A 20406-nucleotide genomic window follows, 5' to 3' on the forward strand; every position below is an offset into this window, starting at 1 on the left:
GCACTTTGAAGCTTTTGGAACATTTGTACAGCTTAAGTTTTAAGGGTAGAGTCATTAGAACATATATGTGTTGTTTTCGATCAGCTATAGTTGATTCCAAGAGGATTCCATATGTAATTTATCAGCAAATAGAAACCCGTTTCTTGGAGTCCAAAGGTTTTGAATTTTTTAGTCACGCTGGTCCGGATGCGAGCATAATTTGTCTAAAATTCTGCATTATTCTATTAAAGGCCGTATCTTTCTTGATATCCAGAGCCGACAAACAGCTCTCGAACTACATTGGTACAAAAGATATCATGCAATGCCAGCTGATGTTTATACATAGATCAAATGTTGAATCCCAACCTCGTTTTCAACGTCATGTTAAGAGATGAATCTCATTAATAATGATGTTTTGAGTCATCCATTATCAATTATTTAGCTCCCACATCACTGTTGATAGTCATAAATTTAAAGTTGTAGATAATTTCGATCGATCTTGGAACTAGCAGCAACAACATCAACAAAGTCAGCCTTGAAATAAAAAGTTGGAATCACTCTTGTCAATAGTTGCTATTTTGGACTGAGTAGGTAATTGAAAAAATAAATTCAGACGAACCAAAACCAAACTCTACAATTCACTCATTATTCCCGTCTTGCTTTATGGTGCAGAAGCGTGGACGATGTCAACATGCAATGAGACGACTCTAGGAGTTTTCGAGAGAAAAGTTTTGCGTAAGATTTTTGGTCCATTGAACATTGACAGCGGCGAATACCGCAGACGATGGAACGATGAACTGTACGAGTTATACGGCGACATTGACATAGTAGTGTTGTTCAAATAGACGAAAACACTCCAGCTTTGAAAGAATGCGATGCCCACCCGCCGGTGGAAGACGAAGACCTCCACTTTGTTGGAAAGATCAGGTGGATAGCGACCTGGTTTCACTTGGGATTTTCAATTGGCGCCGAATTGCGAGAAAAATAGAAGAATGGTGCGCTATTATTGATTCGGCTATAATCGAATAATCGGCTCCTAAGCCAATTACATGCATTCTGAATTCTGCTGCGGCACAGTATCTTTCTATATTAAAGTTATTAGACAGACTGCGAAATTTTGTGATGCCTTGAGTCTAAAATTTCTACGAAATTTTTAGAGCATGTAAAATTTTCCATGTTTTCGAAGGGTTGAAGGTTAGATATTCTCGAATTCATTCGATTTGCTAGTTTTCGTTTGGAAGTCAATATTGAAATATAATATAGCATTTATTATATTATCAAGTTCTTAGTGTGAAATTTCTTAATTATGTATGTTTTTTTTTATTTTTATTGTTAATTTTTCAGTAAAAGTTAAACTTCGCTGCAATGGCACCAATTTATGAGCAATACTTGCAGTTTATAGCACAAAAAATAACAGTACGAGATGAGGACAGAGCGGTGTATGTGAAAGATTTCGACATTATACGAGATCATATCTTGAATGGCATGTGTAAAGTGGACCCTGTGTTTAAAAATCTTTACAGAGGACCGAGTCTTTTCGGTAGGATGATTTAAGAACTGCAAACAAAATGCATACATACATACATACACACATATGTAACTGCATCGATATTCGAACATTTCCTCGCTTAAAAAGTATTTTTCCACAATGGATATTTTGTATCACACTAGTGATTTTGAAAACATTTTACTTTGAATTCTAAATTTTTCTGGACATTTCTTATTTGACTCATCAGTCTGCCACAAGTTTTAGAAAAAGTATTTTTTACGTACAGACTTGAGTTGAGTTGCTACATACTGAAGGATCCGCTTAGAAAAACATAAGTATACACATCAATAAGGAGTTGAGTAGCTCAAGTAAACATCTAGCAAATCTTCTTAACTACTCTTCCTTTCAATTTTGATCTGTCAAAGAGAACCTTGGTCCGGAGACAATTAAAATTACTGAAAATTTATTCCCCAGCTCTCATAATACGTTATTTCAAGGTCAACTTCAATCACGGCCTATCTATAGGGTGATCCAAGTGGAGGTACCTTTTTTTCAATAGCCTTTTTTGACAGATCATGACTAGTCATGTCAAGCTGTCCAGAAAAAACAACGGTTTGGTGTGGTTTGTGGGCCGGTAGAATCATCGGTCCATATTTCTTAAAAAATGATACCGTTGAGAACGTAACCGTCAATTATCGCGCCATGATAACCGACTACTGATATTGATAGCTCGTGATCTCGGCGACAACGAGGCGGCGCCACTTCCCACATACGCATCAGTCAATTGATTTATTGAGATAACACTTCGGTGAGCAGATAATTTCACGTTTTAGATCGGTCGATCGTGTGATATCACACCGTTAGACTTTCTCCTTTGGGAATATGTAAAGTCTAAAGTCTTTGCGGACAATCCCGCTTCGATTCAGGTCTTAGAGCAAAACATCACAAGTGTGATTCGCCAGTTACCAGTCGAAATGCTCGAACGATGTACCATCTGAGACGTAGTCGCGGTTTTATGATTTTAAAATTTACATAATACATATGTATGTATTTATTATGTATCGCTACGTGTATATAAATATATTATATATACAATGTATGTATATTGACGTATTTAGGTAGCTACTCCAATAATGTGCGCATCAAGTATCCCAGCGAATTCGACGTTATTTTCAAACTCAGTGTTTCCTCGTTTATCAATGTAGAGGAGGATGAAGATCGTCCAGGATTTGTAAATTTAGATTTTGAAGATGTAATGGACGAGCTTTACGAATGCAATGGTTATACGGATGTATATAATCGCTTGTACGAGCTTGTTGATCGGGATAATGGCTATCTACGTCGTTCGAATTTGCAATACTGGCTTAGAGATGTGATGCAAGATTGTTTGGAAAAATATGGTGATCGCGTGCGTGGCAACTGGGGTGACATATATACATTGATGTATTCGAAACGTGGATTGGCGCATACGATATATGCTAAATGTGATCAACGTGTCATTTCAATTGACTTTGTGCCGGGTTTGTGTTTCAGCACCGCTGATTGGATTGACGTCCGGCATTGCCGTAAATTCAAGAATAAATGTGAACAATGGTACGCCGTTCCAAAGCCAACAACTGGTCCAAAGGAGTCGCGTCGCTATGCCTTTATGGTATGTAATCCCAAGGTTGAACACGATCTTCTATTGGGAAATCAAAATTTAAAAGTCGTTTTCCGTCTATTAAAATCATTGCGTAACGCATATGGCATGCGTCGTCTAAAGAGCTATTTTATAACGACAGCTTTTCTATGGGAAATCGAATTACAGAATAAAAATTTCTGGCACAATCCACTACATATTATACTTGAACATGTAAGGACAGTTAATATATAACATTATATTTTACATATCAATATTAAATGTAGACTTTAAAGTGTACAGTGTGACAAAAACCTTGATGTGCATACATATATATGAGAGCGGTCCGTTAAGAACTTAACCTATAATAGGAAAACAAAAACTTTGAAAAAACAAGTAAGGAAAGACTAAGTTCGGGTGTAACCGAACATTTTATACTCTCGCAATTTATTTATTTAACTTAATTAATATTATATAATACACAATTTGACCCACATATTCGTCATATATATTGTATAAAGTCCATTGAAAGTTGGAAACCCTAATATTAGGTTAGAAGCACCGAGGTCCTCATGATCGATATATGGGGCCTAAAACCGATTTTGGAGATTTTTAGAATGGGGCTACCACACTATAAACGTAGTATTTCTGCAAAGTTCTGCACCGATATCTTCACTAGTGCTTACTTTATATATTGTAAAGTAAACGATTCAGATCCACTTCAAACTTCTGGTATATAGGAAGTAGGCGTGGTTGTGAAGCGATTTGGCCTATTTTCACAACATATCATTGGTATGTAACCAAGTTTCATTGAAATCGGTCGAGTAGTTCCTGAGATATAGTTTTTGACCCATAAGTGGGCGACGCCACGCCCATTTTCCATTTTGTAAAAAAATCTGCGTGCAGCTTCCATCTGCCATTTCTATGTGAAATTTAGTGTTTCTGACGTTTTTCGTTAGTGAGTTAACTCACTTTTAGTAATTTTCAACCTAACCTTTGTATGGGAGGTGGGCGTGGTTATTATCTGATTTCTACTATTTTCATGGTGTGTGGTGGGATACGTAAGAGAATCGACTGCAGAAAGTTTGGTTTATATAGCATCATTGATTTGCGAGATACATACAAATAACCGATTTAGGGGCGGGGCCACGCCCACTTCCCCAAAAAAATTGCATCCGAATATGCCCCTTCCTAGTGCGATCCTTTATTCCAAATTTTACTATTATATCTTTATTTATGGCTTAGTTATGACACTTTATGTGTTTTTGGTTTTCCCCATTTTGTGGGCGTGGCAGTGGCTCATTTTCGAAAGCAACCCTCTCACTTAAGGAACATGTGTTCCAAATTTCATTAAGATATCTCAATTTTTACTCAAGTTATCGCTTACACGGACAGACGGACGGACAGACATCCGGATTTCAACTCCACTCTTCATCCTGATCATTTATATATGTATATATAACCCCATATCTAACTCTTTTATTTCTTGGTGACACAAACAACCGTTATGTGAACAAAATTATAAAACTCTTTGCAACAGGTTACGAGAGTATAATTCATCTGATTTTTTATTCTGTATGAAAAAAAATTTTTTTGGATGTCTCCAAAACCACATTTTTCACCCTTTTCTAATAGCGCCCTGTGACCCTTCGCCAAGTAGTCGATATAGATCACTCCTTGTGTATCCCAGGAAAACATTTCCTATCCGGTTGATGGGTCAGCCTTCGCTTGAACTCTGCTGTGCACCAGTGGATTAATTTTTGAATAAATAAAATTTAAAAAAGAAAACTGAAAATGGCCACTGTATGCGCACCATGTTTTGTCACACGAAGCAATTACACTACATACATACGTATATAAATAATAATGCATGGTCTTTCATACCCAGATGCTTGAAACTTTGGCCAGTGATTTTGCCGAAGGCTGGCTGCCATACTTTTGGAATCGAAATCTTAACCTTTTAGATAACTTACACGACGATGAGATAGAAGACTATGCCGATAAACTACAAAGAGCCTATACCACGTTAAGACAATACAAAACGGAACCTAATCTGTCCTACAAACGCTGTGAAACTCATTTCGAGGTTTGTGTGTGCCATTCAATTTCTACAGATGCTCAACCGAAAGAAGTTTAAATAAACGCTTATCTTTTTTTTTTTACTATTTACGTAGCTTCCTTGATGTGTGGAATTGCTGAGTTCTATCTGTAGCAAGATGTCAAAGACAGCCATCCTTAACTTTGATATTCAAATAACTTAACATTTAAAAAATATATTTTTTCGTCTGCATTTATGTTCATAAATATGTATGCACCAGTGTACCATGTAAACTTTGAATTGTTCGTTGAAATAAAATGAATATTTTATAAAAAGTTTTCCGTAGATTTTTATCAAAAGTGTTTGACTATATGATTTTTTTTTATTTTAACCCCAAACAATATTATTTATTCTAATTCAATGTGGTTAAGCTTGCATAATCTTTCCATGTGAGTTCCTCCCAGTAGGCTCTGTATGCTGGTAGGGAGGGTGGAATGGGATCTACTCAAGAGAACCTTTGACATCAAATATTTCTACGCCTTTAAATTTAAAATTCTGCATTCTATTACAGACCGTATCCTTTTCAATATCTAGAGCTCTCGAACTTCATTGGTACAAACGATATCTAGTCATGCCAGTTCTACATATATAGATCAAATGTTGAATCCCAACCTCGTTTTCAACGACATTTTAAGAGATTAATCTCATTAATAATGCTTTTTTGTGTCATCCATTCTCAATTCTTTGGCTCCCACGTCACTGTTGACAGTCATAGCTTTAAAGTTGTAGATAATTTTGTCTATCTTGGAACCAGCAGCAACAACACCAATAACGTCAGCGTTGAAATCAAACGTAGAATCACTCTTGCCAACAGCTTCTCTCTCGACGAACCAAAACCAAACTCTATAAGTCCCTCATTATTCTCATTCAGCTTTATGGTGCGCAGAAGCGTGGACGATACACAACATGCAATGAGACGACACTAGGAGTTTTTGAGACAAAAGTTTTGCGAAATATTTATGGTCCTTTGAACATTGGCAGCGGTGAATAAACAGACAGAGGACAAAGTGGACGAAAACACTCCAGCTCTAAAAGTGTTTGATGCAGTACTCACCGGTGGAAGCAGAGAAAGAGGAAGACGTTCCACTCCGTTAGAAAGATTAGGTGAAGAGCGACCTAGTTTCACTTGGGATTTCCAATTGTGAGAAAAAGAGCCAATAACATACATACATACATACTACATGCATGCTCAATTCTGCAGCGGCACAGTATCTTTCCGATGCGGACGTCTTGAGAATTAGCATTACTAAAATTAAAGATATTAGACGGACAGTGAAATTTTGTTATTCCTTGAGTCTAGGATTTTACAAAATTTTGAAAGCATGAATAATTTTAAATTTTTTTCTTAAAGCTTGGTCTCGATTTAAGTTAATATATATATAACATAATATATTTAAGTTAATATTGAAATAAAATAAAAAATATAATTTAGCAGTTTTATTATAGTATAAAGTACCGCTATGTGGAATTCTTCTAACTTTTTATTTACTTTTTATATTTTTATTTTTTTCTATTACAGTAAACATTTATCATGGCACCAGGTAATTATGAAAAATACTTGGCGAAGATAGTCAAAAAACTAACAATAAGTGATGAGGACAGAGCGGTGTATGTGAAAGATTTCGAAATTATACGAGATCATATCTTGACTGCCATGTGCGAGGTGGACCATGTGTTTGATACTATTTATAAAGGACCGATACTCTTTGGTAAGATGATTTAAGAACTGCAAGCAGAATACATACATACATACATACTGTATAGTATCGTTTGAAAAATAACGTTTCCCAAAAGAAAGATCGGATCGATTATTATGTATGTGTGTATGCATTTACTATGCATAATATAACTAAATGTATATATTACTGTATATATGTATATACTTTATATGTTTGTATATTGACTCTTATTTAGATAACTACCCCAATAATGTGCACATCAAGTATCCCAACAAATTCGACGTAATCTTTAAACTCAGCATACCTTGTTCCTCCTATATTGAAGTAGATGAGGATGACGAACGTCCTGGATTTGTAAATTTAAATTTTCAAAAATTAATGCGCAAACTAAGCGAATATGACGACTATGATGATATATATAATCGCTTGTTGGAGCTTCTTGATCGGAATGGCAATTTACTATGTCGTTCGAATTTGCAGAACTGGCTTAAAAATGTAATAAAAGAAGGCTTGGAAAACTGTGGTGATTTCGTGCGTGGCAACTGGGGTGACCTATATACATTGATATATACAAGTCGTGGATTTGCGCATAACATATATGCTAAATGTTCTAATCGTGTGATTTCAATTGACTTTGTGCCGGGTTTGTCTTTCGATATCGGCACCGCTGATTGGATTGACGTCAGGCATTGCCGTAAATACAGGAATAAATGTGAAGAATGGTACGCCGTTCCAAAACCCACAAACGGTCTAAAAGCGACGCGTCGTTATGCCTTTATGATACGTAATCCCAAAGTTGAATACGATCTTTTATTGGAAAATCAAAATCTAAATATCGTTTTCCGTATTTTAAAATCGTTGCGCAATGCATATGGCATGCATCGTCTAACGAGCTATTTCATAACGACTGCTTTACTATGGGAAATCGAGTTACAAAATAAAATTTTTTGGGACAATCCAATATATATTATACTTGAACATGTAAGTACAGTTAATATATAACATTATATTTTACACACATGAGAATATTAAATATAAATTTTAAAGTGTGACAAAAGCCTAATACATATACAGTTGAACTTCCAAAACTCGAACTCTTGAATTGACGATAGTAGTAAAATTTCATTAAAATTACCTTCCATAACTCCGAAGTCTCTCTAATACGAAGTTATTTTGTGAATTATGGTGATTCAAGGGAAGTTCAAATGTAGATACGAGAGCAGTCTGTTAAGAACTTTAAGAAAGGAAAACAGAAATTTTAGGAAAATGGCGATTTATTTCTTAACCAGCCACCAAAGCTTCAATATCGTTAATTGGTTACGTTTTCTGGAGTTCTACAAACCGATATTTTCTGCATCCGTCGTAGAATCGAACATTAATAGATCTCTGTTACCCTGCTCCAAATAATCGATATAGATTACACTTTGTGAATGCCAGTAAACGATAGCAATTACTTAACCGACTGATGATGCAGTTTTTGACTTCCTCGGCGCAATTCACCTGTTGGAGTTCATTTCGTCTACATGAATCCATTTTTGATCGATTGTCACGAAAAGATGCGAAACAGTGTCTCACGGTTGGACTTGTTGTCCGGAGCACATTGCCGCATTTACACACGTAGCCCCGAAGTCCAAAATTTCGTGTAGGACACTGTGCCAATCAGTTTCGAGGCAATGATTTGATATCACCGCGCGATTTCACTTCCAAAGGCAGGAATTAAATCACGAGCCCATATTGCTTTTTTCTTTGTTTTATTTTAAATCCGCGGATATGCTTTCTTATGCCAAAATAAAAAAATCGGAAATCGTAGTGCTTTTTTTACCGCCATTGTATGTACACAAATTTTAGTCACTGCAACTGCTTTGTACTTCTCACTACATACGTATATAAATAGTAATGAATGGTCTTTCATACCTAGATGCTTGAAACTTTGGCTAGACATTTTGGCGATGGATGTTTGCTTTTCTTTTGGAATCGAGACCTTAATCTTTTGGAATACTTACACGACGATGAGATAGAAGACTATGCCGCTAAACTAAAAAAGGTCCATAACACGTTAAGACAATACAAAACCGAACCTAATCTGTCCTACAAACGCTGTAAAACTCATTTCCAGGTTTGTATCTTCTAATCAAATTCTAGTAAAAAATATGCTCAATCGAAAGAAATATAAATAATCTTATCTCTTATCTCTTTATCTATATTATCTTTTTTTATTATTTACGTAGCTTCCTTGCTGAGTTCTATATGCTGTAAGATGACAAAGATATCCATCCTTTATATTGCTATTAAAATAACTTAACATTTAAAAAATACATAAGAATTTATGAAATAAAAGAATGAACTGTTCGCTGAAATAAAATAACTATTTTATAAAAATGAGTTTGTAGAATTTTATCAAATATGTTGGAGTATATGACCTTTTTATTATAATGACAGGCACACTAACTCCAGACGTTATTATTTATTCTCATTAAAATTATTCATTCTTTATCATGCGTATAAATTCATTTGGTCATCTAGTAAGGAATCAAAACCTAAATTTTCGAAATTCATTAAATTAACATCGTGCATACATACCAGCAGAATATGTAGATGAAAGAAATTTGAATGTTAATTTTTCAAAGTATAAAGATGTTAATATAAGTGGTTCACACAGTTGTAAACCTCTTCCTGATTCTTCCTGTTACTGTTTTTGGTTTTCTGAATAGTACAAATATTACAAACAAGCACTTGAAATTCTAAACTGGCGGAAGGAAATATGCACAAATTCTAAATACTACTGTCATTAGTGATACGCGTTTAAGACAAATTGATATCGAAAAAAACTATCGATTATTGTGTACTGCTAAGTATTGAAAATTGAAAATTGAATTTATTAATTACTATTAACAAGTTTTAATATTAATTACTATCAATAATTCATTGCAGATTTTCTGCTTTTATAAAGTAAATTAAATAATAAATGCAAATATTTAAAATTTAGAATATTTGTTAAACAAATTAAAGACTTGTGCACTTGGCAATGCGGTTTCACTATATTTACCGTTTTCTGCAACCTGCCATTTGAAATTTATGCTTTTACATGTTTAATTGAATATACATTTCGTTGCATTAATATTAAACATTAACAGTATTCAATAAAATTAAATATTTATAAAAAAGAGAGTGTTGAACGCTTCGCAATGGCAACCGCCGATAAACATTTGGAAAGAATTGCGAAAACTCTTCTAGTTGAAGAGGAGACAAGAAGCTATTTGGAGAAGGATTTCGAAATAATAAGGGCTTATGTAATAGACATATTGAAAAAAGATCCAATAATCGGAAAAATGTTCACAAATACAAAATATTCTGGTAAATATTTGCAATTCATGAATTGTCTCATTACATTGATAATGTTAAATTGCAGCTTGTAGTTTTAATTGCTCCGTGTTATTGGATCTGTCGCAGTTTATAACACTTGGTGCAATTAAAACCAAATATCCATCGTTCATTCGTTTAATTCAACGTGGCCGAAATAGAGTGGATGGCATGCAGAAACTGCCATTCTTTAGTAGTGGTGATAATATTGCTGGCGGTATTATAACCAATATCGTTAAAGGACTGCTGGAGCAGGGATTACATTTTAGTGGTTGTTTTGTGCGTGGTCACATGGGCGATATTTACGAACTGGATTTGTATAATGAAACTAAAAACTTAAATAATAACAATAATTATGATGGTAGGGACGGTGAATGGCAAAATAATTATATCATGCTGAGAGCGAGTAGCGGCGAAATGACACTGAATATACGTTTACGTGTATTAATAAAATTTTGCAGTAACGATAGTCCCAATGACTTGTTGCCACAACCGACGCACAATTTAAAAATGATTTGGTTAGCCGCTGCTGATTGTCGTTATATGGAATACTTTACGTTGTGCGCACCATTAACTGAACGTGAATTGGCTGCATCACCGAACAATGTGATTGCAATGCGACTGTTATGCTCACTGTTGGCTGCCAATAAAATATATGCAATAAGGAAAAATCACTTGGAATCGATTACTTATGAATTGATATATGCGCGAGCAGCTAAAGGTGCAAACAAACCCATGGAGAATGTACTTGATATTATAATTGCAGTGAGTATATGGCACAAAAGTTGTATATTCATTTAGAATTCTCGGTGTATGAAGTGTAATTTACATATATTTTTAGTGTTTACGACGCTTAGTATACTATTTCGATCAAAAACGTTTTCCATACTATTGGGACACTAAAGAAAATCTATTGTCTCTTATAAGAAATCAAACACACATATTGTATACACAAACACGTTTGCGGGTACTACTGACAAATATGAGCAACATGCGACGAAAGCACGAAGTTACGTATGAAGAGGTTGAATCCTTTTTCGGTAGTATAGTGAAAAATTACAAATTATTTTTAAAACATTTAATAATTTATTTGTAGGTGTACACACTAATGCAGATGTATGCAATGTGGATGATTTTGGTGTTTACAGATATTTTTCTAAACGTTCGTAATTGATTACACGCTACGTTTACATTACATGTTAAAATATAAATAGTTAACGTTCGAATTTTGATTCATTTTGATTTACAGTTTTACGTAAAAATATTCATAATTTTTCATTATTTATGAAATTCATAAAACTCGTAATTAAATTATCAATTCATGAAATATATATATATTCGTATATATAATTTGCTTATAATTTTTATACTTATGAATGTAACCACATGACTTTTTAAAACACAAAAGAATCGTATTAAAAATTTCTTTATATAATAATTGAAATTATGTATTTCAAACTAATATTGATTGAATTAATAATAAATTCAGTATTTCCGTTATAAAAGTTCTACATCGTGTAGCATTTCCTTGTTTTTCATACGATTGCTAATGCTATTTTGCTGGAACTGTAATTGTATTAAGATAACAACGCTGCTTGCAATGCTATTAACGGTCTACGAATTAAGAAAAAATAATAAACAACTTTAAAGTGAATGTTAATTTTACAAAAATATAATTGTTGGTCGCTGACATACCGTATAAAGCAATATGAGATTACAACGCGTTACTTTGCCAACCAAAAGCGAATATGTGTTCTGCATTTGCCAGTGCAGGAATGCTGCCAACTTATTGCGTGTGGCGCTGGCGCAAGTCAAGTATTTCTCACACATGCTCGCTTCATGTGTGCACCTGCGTTGCTGTAAGAGAAAAAAATATATATTTTTTTGTAATAGTTGTTAATGCATTACATTTGTTGTACTCACTTCCTTCAGCGTTACATATCCATACACCGCATATATGATTACTTTATATATGCGCGGTAACATAAATAGGAATATGAATAAATATTCCTCGACACTTGTATTTGCTTCCGTTGCCTTTTGACACATTAGAAATGTCATATTTGTAAGCACAGCGAAATCATGAAACAAACTAATACCACACACCGCGCCAAACACATCGTTGATTTGTAAAATCAGTTGTATATAACTTTTACAGTAATCAATTAGGCGCGAAATGCGCAATTCCAATTTATGCTGTTCCTTCGAATGCGTTGCCAATGCGTATTGTTGTTGCAACAAACGTTTTATTAGCCGATAACGTATACGCAACAGATCCATTTTGCCCAAATGCAGAAAAAATATACAACTTGGCGCAATAGTGATGCTGGAATAGCTTAGCGCGAGCACAAATGTTGTTATATAATCGCAATTGCAGTTCGATAATTTAAATAGATAAATAAATGAGACAATATAGTAGTAAGCCATGCCAAACAGCGTAAAGGGTGTAAATTTACGCATTGTTTTGTGATAATTCCATTTAATATAGTTGAAATCGATTTGCATTTGTGCGTCCAGCGCCTTGAACTGTTGTGTCAACTGCAGATGTTTGTGTCTGTTCCACTGCATTGCTAGGCAGGTAGCAATGTACGTCATCGCGCTGGTGAAACATTCCAGTGCGAGTATTAATTTCAAAACCGGTGATAAACGTTCGAGCATTGCCTTGGAGCCTTCATTGCCCGAGCATTTCAGTAGCATGCTACAGAGAAAACCAAATAATAAAGATGCTCGTATGAATTGTGTGTATATGATATTGGCTTTCGTTAATTGAAATGTTTCGCCGCGTAGTTGAAAGCATAGACAACCAGTGTAGTACAAGATAGTATAGATCCATTTGAAGCAAAGATATATACAACGTGAATTCTGCGTTGGTCTTGTAACGATATTCATCTCTCACTTGTAGTATGGTTACAGATCACCTTCAACTCGCGGTAAGCAACTAACAGCTTGTAAACAACACAGTGTTTAGTCACTTAACAGGGTTGGATCAAAATGGCCTATCTTGTATTAATATAGCCGAAATGGCTGCACTCCTACATTACCTACCTAACAGGGTTAGGATATTGATATGTATACAATTAATTATAATTCAATTAGATCAAAGATAAGAGTTCACATTAATTGGTGCTATCAATAAAATATGCACCGTTTAATAACTGTCTAGCTTAAACGTTAATAAATTGAAGCCACTGTGCATAATTGAGGTATACCACTCCGCACAAATTTTCAGAGTTTCGGAGTAATTGCTATAACTCCATAGGTGCACACATAAACACATACGCTTCATTTAAATAATTGATTTCGTTTTATTGTATTTTTTTTTTAGGTATAACTAAAACTGCTTAGAAGCAAACAGTATTGGCGAATGCAAATTGTACTCTGTTCAACTGCTTATTATGCTTTCTTTTCCTTCTTTTCCAAATGTCCGTTACTATGTGCTGGATTGTGATTGTGATTACTGTTAGCGCCGCTAGCATTACTATTTGTGTTTCGCAACGTTTTTTGCAACACATACGCGTCCGCTGGTTCAATTCGTTTGTAATAATGTTCCTTGGTCTCGACAATTTCGAAACCGAATTTCTTATAAAACGCTATTGCGCCTTCGTTATTGACTTGCACGTGTCTGCCAAAAAGATGAATAATAAATTTAGTTATTAATATACATTTTAGGTGTGGAATAGAAATGAGTAATTACAGGAAGATGCTGTCGAAATTTCCATCCACTTTAGCGTAGTTGAGAATATGTTGGAACATCACAGTACCGATACCAAGACGACGGTATGACGACAAACAGCCCAAAGTCATGATATAGAGACGTCGTTGATTCTCAGAAGTATCAATGCGGCAGCACACTGCACCAACGACGATGTCATTGTAGTATACTAGTTTTGCCAACTCACCAGCTTCCAGGACATCAATATAGAATTTTTCGTTGTAAGAGACAGGAAATACAACAGAGTTGAGCTTTTTCAGTTGTTTAATATTATGCGGCGTTACATCGCCCAATTCAATATTTGACCTGTATACATATGTATAAGCAAAGCGAATGTTAGTGATATGTTTTTAGGTTAATGTTTGACAATGCTTTATGCTAGTTGAACAAACCTCGTCATTTGAACTGTTTATATTTAAGATTTCGTTTTATTTTAGTTAATAACTTGTATGTTTTTGTTGTATCCAGATATGCGTTGGGAAATTAAACAAAATATACAATAAATCCGAACTCCGAGAATTTAGAAAAGTTTGAGGGCGCTAGGCGGCGAATCGCATATCTCCACTGACAAATTGCGAACATCTGATGTTTGACAAATGTCAACAGTGATGCGAAAAATTTTAATTCAAATAACAAAACTGCTTGATCGTATGTTTGTGCACAATTATTTGTATATTTTAGATTAAAATAAAACTTTTTAAATTTTTGAAATTAATATGTGTCAGATTTACAAGAAATTATAACAAGAACAATGATATTTGGATTGCTAAGTTATATTGAAGAAATAGTGGTAACTTCATGTAGCAGTTTGAATAGCAATGTATTTGCAATTAGACAGTTCGTAAAATATTGTCGCGCTCAAAATGCTTATTGGAATTGTGCGTAAAATTATTAAATGATAATTAATATAAATATAGGATTACTAGGCCATGTGGATTCAGGTAAAACCACATTGGCACGCGCCTTGAGCACCATTGCAAGTACTGCTGCGTTTGATAAAAATCCACAATCACAAGAGCGCGGTATCACATTGGACTTGGGTTTCAGCGCTGTGGTGGTAGATGCACCGGCAAGATGGAAAACATTTGCACCGGATGTCGATAAAGTGCAGTTCACTTTTGTAGATTGCCCTGGACATGCTAGTCTTATACGTACTATAATTGGCGGTATGGAAAACTAACAATAACTCAATATAATTGTTTCAACAAATTGTTTTTTTGAAGGTGCACAAATTATTGATTTGATGTTGTTGGTCATTGATGCACAGAAGGGAATACAAACACAAACAGCCGAGTGTATAGTTATTGGCGAGTTATTAAAGCGAAAGTTAATTATGGTTGTAAACAAAATAGATTTGTTGGTGGAAAAAACACGCTTTGTGCAGTTGCAAAAACTGAATACAAAACTGCGAAAAACTTTGGAGCAGACAACATTTGATGCTGACAGTAACATCTACAATGTATCGGCGCTGGAGAAAACCAATATTGAGGTAGTAAACAGATATATACAGCTAATTTTATTTACTAAATAACTGTATGTTAATGTAGGTTCTACTGGAAGGAATTCTCTCGCAAATAGAGTTCCCTAAGCGGCACACAGATGCTCCTTTAGTCATGTACACGGATCATTGTTTTTCTATCAAGGGCCAGGGCACTATTTGCACCGGCACGATTGTACAAGGTAGCATTACAGTGAATGACCTAATCGAAATACCTGTTATTAAGGAGCAACGCAAAGTAAAGTCAATCCAAATGTTCCACCGACCAGTACAATCAGCGTCAATGGGTGATCGTGTGGGAATTTGTGTGCCACAATTCAATGCAAAGATGTTGGAACGCGGAGTATTAACAACGCCAGGGTATTTGCACAATATTTATGCGGCATGCATACGGTTACAACGTATAAGATTCTACAAATTTGCAATACGTTCCAAAAGTAAATTGCATGTAACCATTGGTCACGATACGGTTATGGCAAATATTACCTTATTTAGAAGTGCAAATGACACAGCAAATGAAATTTTCGACATAAATAAAGAATATGAATTCGTTGAAGAACTCGAACCCGCCTCAAGTGTGCAAACCGAAGATTCGACATTTGCTTTATTGGAATTTCAAACACCCATACTTGCGGACACCAACTCCACATTAATTGCGGCTAAATTAGACTTGGATGCGCAAAGTAATTGCTGTCGTTTGGCCTTTTGGGGACGCATGCAGTGGTACACACATGCCAATAACTACACCTTGGATGTGCTACCGAAATTCAAAGTATTCAAACGTAAAACAAAGCAAGGCTTTATACAACGACTTGTAAATGAGCATGAAGCGATTGTTGAAAATCTATTCTCTAAACAAGGTAATCGTGAAATCTATGTAGGCAAGCAAGTGGAACTGTCTACCGGTGAAATAGGTGTTATCGAAAGTACTTTTGGTCAAAAGTCGAAAGTAAAAGTGCGTTTCAATAATGGTCTTACAGCGGACACGCTGAACGAGCTAAAAGGTGGTCGTTTTAGTAATGTAAAAGTCATGCTCAACTATAAAAAATATATTTTCAACAAGCAGCTAACCCTGGTGCAATAAAGAAAAACATATTTGGTGAGTTTTATTTAATATTACTTATGTTTTATAAAAATGAAGAATTGCTGTAAGTAGTTGCCAACGAACGAATAAGTTGCCGCTTGATAACAGAATATTAGCGAGGAATAAATAACTTTACCCCGTAAATTATAGCATATTTAATAAATAGTCAAAAGTTATAGGCAAGAAGGCATTGCACTTCTTTGTTGGCATATGACACTGGCAGATATGCTTACTACGAAATTGAAACTAATTAAATAAACACTTTAGTGGCTAATTACACTGGTCTACAAAATGTTACTTTTTGTGTGCCTTTCAATCGAATACTTTATTTTTATATTGCTTTGAGGTTACTGAATAGGAAAACAAGAATATGTTTTTTGAATTAGCTCTTATTTTGGAAATATACCTAATATACAAAATTTGGCTTTTTGTAACACGTTAAAGTACAAAACATTTTATAAACTGATTTTGACATCCGGTTGAAACAAATTCCATTGCTTAAGTCTCGATCCTAGTAATTCCGCTTTATCTTTTGGCAAATTTAAATCTCGTATAAGGTCGCTGAGTTCATCTTGCGAAATTCTATGAGGTTCGTCACAAAAAATATTGTCACCCACAAACTGTGGCGATTGTGAGGTTGTAGGCTCATTGTAGTCAACTTCCATTGAATTAATCGCTTCTTCAGAATCTTGCTGGTATTTTTCGGGGGGTCGAGGAACAGGTAAATCGATTCCATGTAGTACAGGTCGCGATACAGAGGCTACGTCAGGGTATACTATGCTTCGTTTCTTTTTTCGTGATATACCGTGCTGGATGGGTGGAGTCAAGCAAAAGTAACATCATTGGTACACCAAAAGGCAATGAACATTTCTTTTTGTTTAGCCACTTAATCAGATTTGTGGAGCAAGTTGTGCAACTAAAATGTGGTACCCACGATTTGTCTTGGTTTTTAATTTTAATTCCAAAATAATGGAAGTAAGCAGTTTCTAAACGTTGTGTTATTGAGCATCTTTGGTTAGTAAAGGTCACCTTACCACAAATGTAGCAAAAATTGTCTGCACTATTAACACATTTGCGCGACATAACGAAAACTAAAAATGACAAAAAAAAACGGTAGCAATTTCAAGTTTTAACTGTTGAACAAAACACAGTCAACGTTAAACACAACAAACAAATGTGAAATAATAAAATTTCCGCGGGTAATCACTAAATATTTTGAGTTATCATCATTAATGTGATAAATCGCGCGATGTCGCGCTACCCTCTATTATATTTATATGGCATAAATGCACAATAAGAGCTAATTATGAATTTTAACTTGTATATTTATGTTCAACGAGTGAAATACAATCAATATATGTAGTATATTTTCATGTAGAAGGCAATTTTGATGTAGACCAGTGTTATTAAATATTATTATGTTTTAAGTAAGCGCATGAATATCAGCGTTAAAACTTTTATTAAAGAACTTCTTACAAAAATATTTTTAAAATTTGACAGAGTTGTTAAAATTTTCGCTATGTTTATTAAGCATTGTTGGTAAGACCGAACTATGAAACACAGTTTTACAGTCAGTTTTGAGCGCCACTGTAAACAAATAGTAGCGTCAGCTGTTTTCTTTGCATTAATTAAATATCTATTCGAATCCTTGGAAATATCTTTTATCTGAAATGTGTAAAATTCGCTGGGATATTAAAAAATAAAAATACAAAATAAATATGGAGTGGTTCAGCACAATAATACTTGTACTCATAAGTGTACAAATAACACAGCAAATCGATTACGATTGTGATGATTTGTTAATGGGGCAATATCTTTGTCCAGATCCGACTAAAAAACAAATTGATCCCAAAACGCAACAGTTTTATGGTTGTACGAAGGAAAATAAGGCAAGAGGTAGGTTAAATCACTTGCGACTGTAAATTAAATTTATTAATACCAAATGTTTATAATTTTCCGCCTACAGTTTGGTGCTTAGCCGTAGATGGCATTAATTGCACAGAAACGGGTAACAACACCTTTACGCGCGAATTACCTTGTAAATGGACGTAAGTTGTGCATTACTTCGTCAGTTTATTTAATTTACAATTACAATTTTTCTAGCAATGGGTATCACCTCGATACCACGCTACTGCTGTCCGTCTTTCTGGGTATGTTTGGTGTGGATCGTTTCTATTTGGGTTATCCTGGTATTGGGCTCATAAAGTTTTGCACGCTTGGTGGCATGTTTCTCGGCCAACTAATTGACATTGTGCTCATAGCTACGCAAGTTGTGGGTCCGGCAGATGGTTCAGCTTATGTTATACCATACTATGGTGCGGGTGTGACGATTGTGCGTAGCGATAATTCCACATATCGCTTGCCACGTGATGACTGGTGAAAATGCAATAAATATTTCATAAGTAATATGTTAATTAGTAATAATAATAATAATACTAATAATAATATAAGTTGACTGAGCATGTTCGTGTGTACATTTATAAATTTAGTATGGCGTTTTTTTAATAAAATAAGAACAAAGAAATAATATTGTACATAAATTGTGTTGTGTTGTCAATCGGTTACTAGTGCGGTCAGGCTGTGTTGGCTTTCACGTTATGTAAGAGCTGCGAATTAGAATCCTTTAATATTAGTTGCTTTCATGTGTTCAACTTGTATGAGTTTTTTTTTAAGCATAATTTTCTCTCACCAACATGAATCAATGTGCAATTTTGTGCAATGACTAACGGAGTATTTCCGTTCTTTATTTATGCATGTATGCACATGTCGAGCGCTAAAATCAATTGTTAATGAAATTGGATAATCAATTTTTGTAACTAATTTTAAGTTTTCTAATTGCATTGCTGCAACAAGTGCCAATCATTGGACTTTACGACTTACAAATCTATACATACATACAAACAAGTGCATTTATACGCCTGTGTGTGTGTGTATGCTTCTATATTTGTTTGTATTTTTCTGCCACTTGCTCATAAAGCATTTAATTTTATTGCACAGTTAAAAGATAAGTCATTATTAATTGCGTGAACAACAATAAAAACAAACACTAATTCAAGTGTCATTCGCAGTTCAATACATAACCTCAAAATTGAAAATTGTTTTCGGCACTTCAGCTCGCAAAGAATTGTATTGCCTATGTAATTATATAACTTATGGCTTATTTACATTTATATGTGTATGTATTTGGTTCTCAAGTTGCACATAAAACATTTCGGCGTCTGTTGCTATGTTTGTGTGTGTATGTTGTTGTGCACTTGAGTTGTTGTATGTATGTATGTACATATATTGTTTGTTGTTTTACCTTCATCACCAGCGGAAGCTGAAGCTGTTTCCTGCAGCATGCCATCTCGTGGAGCTGCTGCAACGATGCACCTTTTCTTGCTTTTGTTGTAGTTGTTTTAATTTAATTTATTTCGTTTTTCATCCACTGTTGTGTTTTTACTATTCGCTACATAAAAGGTGTGTAAGCAATGTGAGAAATGAAAGTGAAATTCGTTTGGTTTAGCGGACTCGCGGTTCTCCAGACACGTTGTCTCCCGCAAGCAGTCGCCGCAGTTGGCCTTCCTTTGAAGTATTGACGCTTGTGGTTTGCAGTATTATTGCTACTTTCGTATATTTCCGCTGATATGGATATGTGGTGTTGAAAAGCAGTGTCTCCAATAAATTTTGTGGCTTTTTTAGGTTTATATATAAAAATTATAGGGAATCAACCTCTCATGCCACAGAGATCGTTAGCTTGGTAACAAGTAGCAGCAAGTTCAACATTCGCGTTGAGTTCTGACTCTTTTGTATTTACTTGGTTCATATATAACTAAAATACTCAGAATCTAAGACTTCAGGGGGAAACACTACTTGAAAGATTCGAGCCATTCGATTCGAAGATGAAGAT

General features: G+C 34.7%; 6 protein-coding genes across 12 annotated transcripts in view; 4 read left to right on the top strand and 2 right to left on the bottom strand.

The window, feature by feature from the left end:
• Positions 1-9701, top strand: part of LOC105217735 (cyclic GMP-AMP synthase-like receptor) — a 29815-nt gene extending 20114 nt beyond the window's left edge. For 3 of the 7 annotated variants that reach the window (XM_054234776.1, XM_054234775.1, XM_011192877.3), the window contains exons 2-5: positions 1324-1519; positions 2587-3320; positions 4975-5172; positions 5261-5459. In XM_054234776.1, the coding sequence (XP_054090751.1) occupies positions 1345-1519; positions 2587-3320; positions 4975-5172; positions 5261-5269 (1116 nt within the window). In that variant the 5' untranslated portion in view covers positions 1324-1344 and the 3' untranslated portion in view covers positions 5270-5459. Of the gene's footprint in view, positions 1-1323; positions 1520-2586; positions 3321-4974; positions 5173-5260; positions 5460-6183; positions 6326-6703; positions 6894-7098; positions 7845-8781; positions 8980-9091 lie in introns of those variants that run through there. The other 4 variants (XM_011192882.3, XM_054234773.1, XM_054234774.1 and 1 more) reach the window with 3 other exon arrangements.
• Positions 9702-9909: 208 nt separating this feature from the next.
• LOC105217731 (uncharacterized) lies at positions 9910-11554 on the top strand. Its single transcript, XM_011192872.3, has 4 exons — positions 9910-10217; positions 10273-10988; positions 11065-11263; positions 11320-11554. Exons 1-4 carry the CDS (start codon positions 10049-10051, stop codon positions 11391-11393), a joined length of 1158 nt encoding a protein of 385 aa, XP_011191174.2. The 5' UTR covers positions 9910-10048; the 3' UTR covers positions 11394-11554.
• LOC105217730 (putative gustatory receptor 47b) lies at positions 11530-13352 on the bottom strand. Its single transcript, XM_011192871.3, has 3 exons — positions 12147-13352; positions 11919-12080; positions 11530-11837 (listed from the first exon to the last, which is right to left on the bottom strand). Exons 1-3 carry the CDS (start codon positions 13110-13112, stop codon positions 11721-11723), a joined length of 1245 nt encoding a protein of 414 aa, XP_011191173.2. The 5' UTR covers positions 13113-13352; the 3' UTR covers positions 11530-11720.
• Positions 13353-13504: 152 nt separating this feature from the next.
• LOC105217729 (probable N-acetyltransferase san) lies at positions 13505-14524 on the bottom strand. Its single transcript, XM_011192870.3, has 3 exons — positions 14328-14524; positions 13918-14241; positions 13505-13845 (listed from the first exon to the last, which is right to left on the bottom strand). The coding sequence occupies exons 1-3, from the start codon at positions 14333-14335 to the stop codon at positions 13617-13619; spliced, it is 561 nt and encodes a 186-aa protein (XP_011191172.1). The 5' UTR covers positions 14336-14524; the 3' UTR covers positions 13505-13616.
• A 168-nt stretch (positions 14525-14692) lies between these two features.
• Positions 14693-16547, top strand: LOC105217728 (selenocysteine-specific elongation factor). Its single transcript, XM_011192869.3, has 3 exons — positions 14693-15101; positions 15159-15424; positions 15483-16547. The coding sequence occupies exons 1-3, from the start codon at positions 14831-14833 to the stop codon at positions 16515-16517; spliced, it is 1572 nt and encodes a 523-aa protein (XP_011191171.2). The 5' UTR covers positions 14693-14830; the 3' UTR covers positions 16518-16547.
• Positions 16548-18043: 1496 nt separating this feature from the next.
• LOC105217727 (TM2 domain-containing protein CG10795) lies at positions 18044-19047 on the top strand. Its single transcript, XM_011192867.3, has 3 exons — positions 18044-18413; positions 18484-18565; positions 18621-19047. The coding sequence occupies exons 1-3, from the start codon at positions 18236-18238 to the stop codon at positions 18895-18897; spliced, it is 537 nt and encodes a 178-aa protein (XP_011191169.1). The 5' UTR covers positions 18044-18235; the 3' UTR covers positions 18898-19047.
• The last annotated feature ends 1359 nt before the right edge of the window (positions 19048-20406 follow it).

Source organism: Zeugodacus cucurbitae, chromosome 6 (genome assembly GCF_028554725.1).
Source record: "Zeugodacus cucurbitae isolate PBARC_wt_2022May chromosome 6, idZeuCucr1.2, whole genome shotgun sequence".
In the NCBI taxonomy this organism is placed as follows: Eukaryota; Metazoa; Arthropoda; class Insecta; order Diptera; family Tephritidae; genus Zeugodacus; species Zeugodacus cucurbitae.

Excerpts from the sequence above, each read along its gene's own strand:
- LOC105217728 (XM_011192869.3), top strand. The coding sequence starts at position 14,831 with ATGATAATTAATATAAATATAGGATTACTAGGCCATGTGGATTCAGGT. Across the intron at positions 15,102-15,158 it reads TATACGTACTATAATTGGCG|GTGCACAAATTATTGATTTG; the intron begins GTATGGAAAACT and ends GTTTTTTTGAAG. Across the intron at positions 15,425-15,482 it reads TGGAGAAAACCAATATTGAG|GTTCTACTGGAAGGAATTCT; the intron begins GTAGTAAACAGA and ends ATGTTAATGTAG.
- LOC105217730 (XM_011192871.3), bottom strand. The coding sequence starts at position 13,112 with ATGAATATCGTTACAAGACCAACGCAGAATTCACGTTGTATATATCTT. Across the intron at positions 12,081-12,146 it reads GATATGTAACGCTGAAGGAA|CAACGCAGGTGCACACATGA; the intron begins GTGAGTACAACA and ends TTTCTCTTACAG. Across the intron at positions 11,838-11,918 it reads ATCTCATATTGCTTTATACG|ACCGTTAATAGCATTGCAAG; the intron begins GTATGTCAGCGA and ends CTTAATTCGTAG.
- LOC105217729 (XM_011192870.3), bottom strand. Across the intron at positions 13,846-13,917 it reads AATTTCGACAGCATCTTCCT|ACACGTGCAAGTCAATAACG; the intron begins GTAATTACTCAT and ends TCTTTTTGGCAG.
- LOC105217727 (XM_011192867.3), top strand. The coding sequence starts at position 18,236 with ATGGAGTGGTTCAGCACAATAATACTTGTACTCATAAGTGTACAAATA. Across the intron at positions 18,414-18,483 it reads GAAGGAAAATAAGGCAAGAG|TTTGGTGCTTAGCCGTAGAT; the intron begins GTAGGTTAAATC and ends TTCCGCCTACAG. Across the intron at positions 18,566-18,620 it reads GAATTACCTTGTAAATGGAC|CAATGGGTATCACCTCGATA; the intron begins GTAAGTTGTGCA and ends CAATTTTTCTAG.
- LOC105217731 (XM_011192872.3), top strand. The coding sequence starts at position 10,049 with ATGGCAACCGCCGATAAACATTTGGAAAGAATTGCGAAAACTCTTCTA. Across the intron at positions 10,218-10,272 it reads CACAAATACAAAATATTCTG|CTTGTAGTTTTAATTGCTCC; the intron begins GTAAATATTTGC and ends GTTAAATTGCAG. Across the intron at positions 11,264-11,319 it reads AGAGGTTGAATCCTTTTTCG|GTGTACACACTAATGCAGAT; the intron begins GTAGTATAGTGA and ends ATTTATTTGTAG.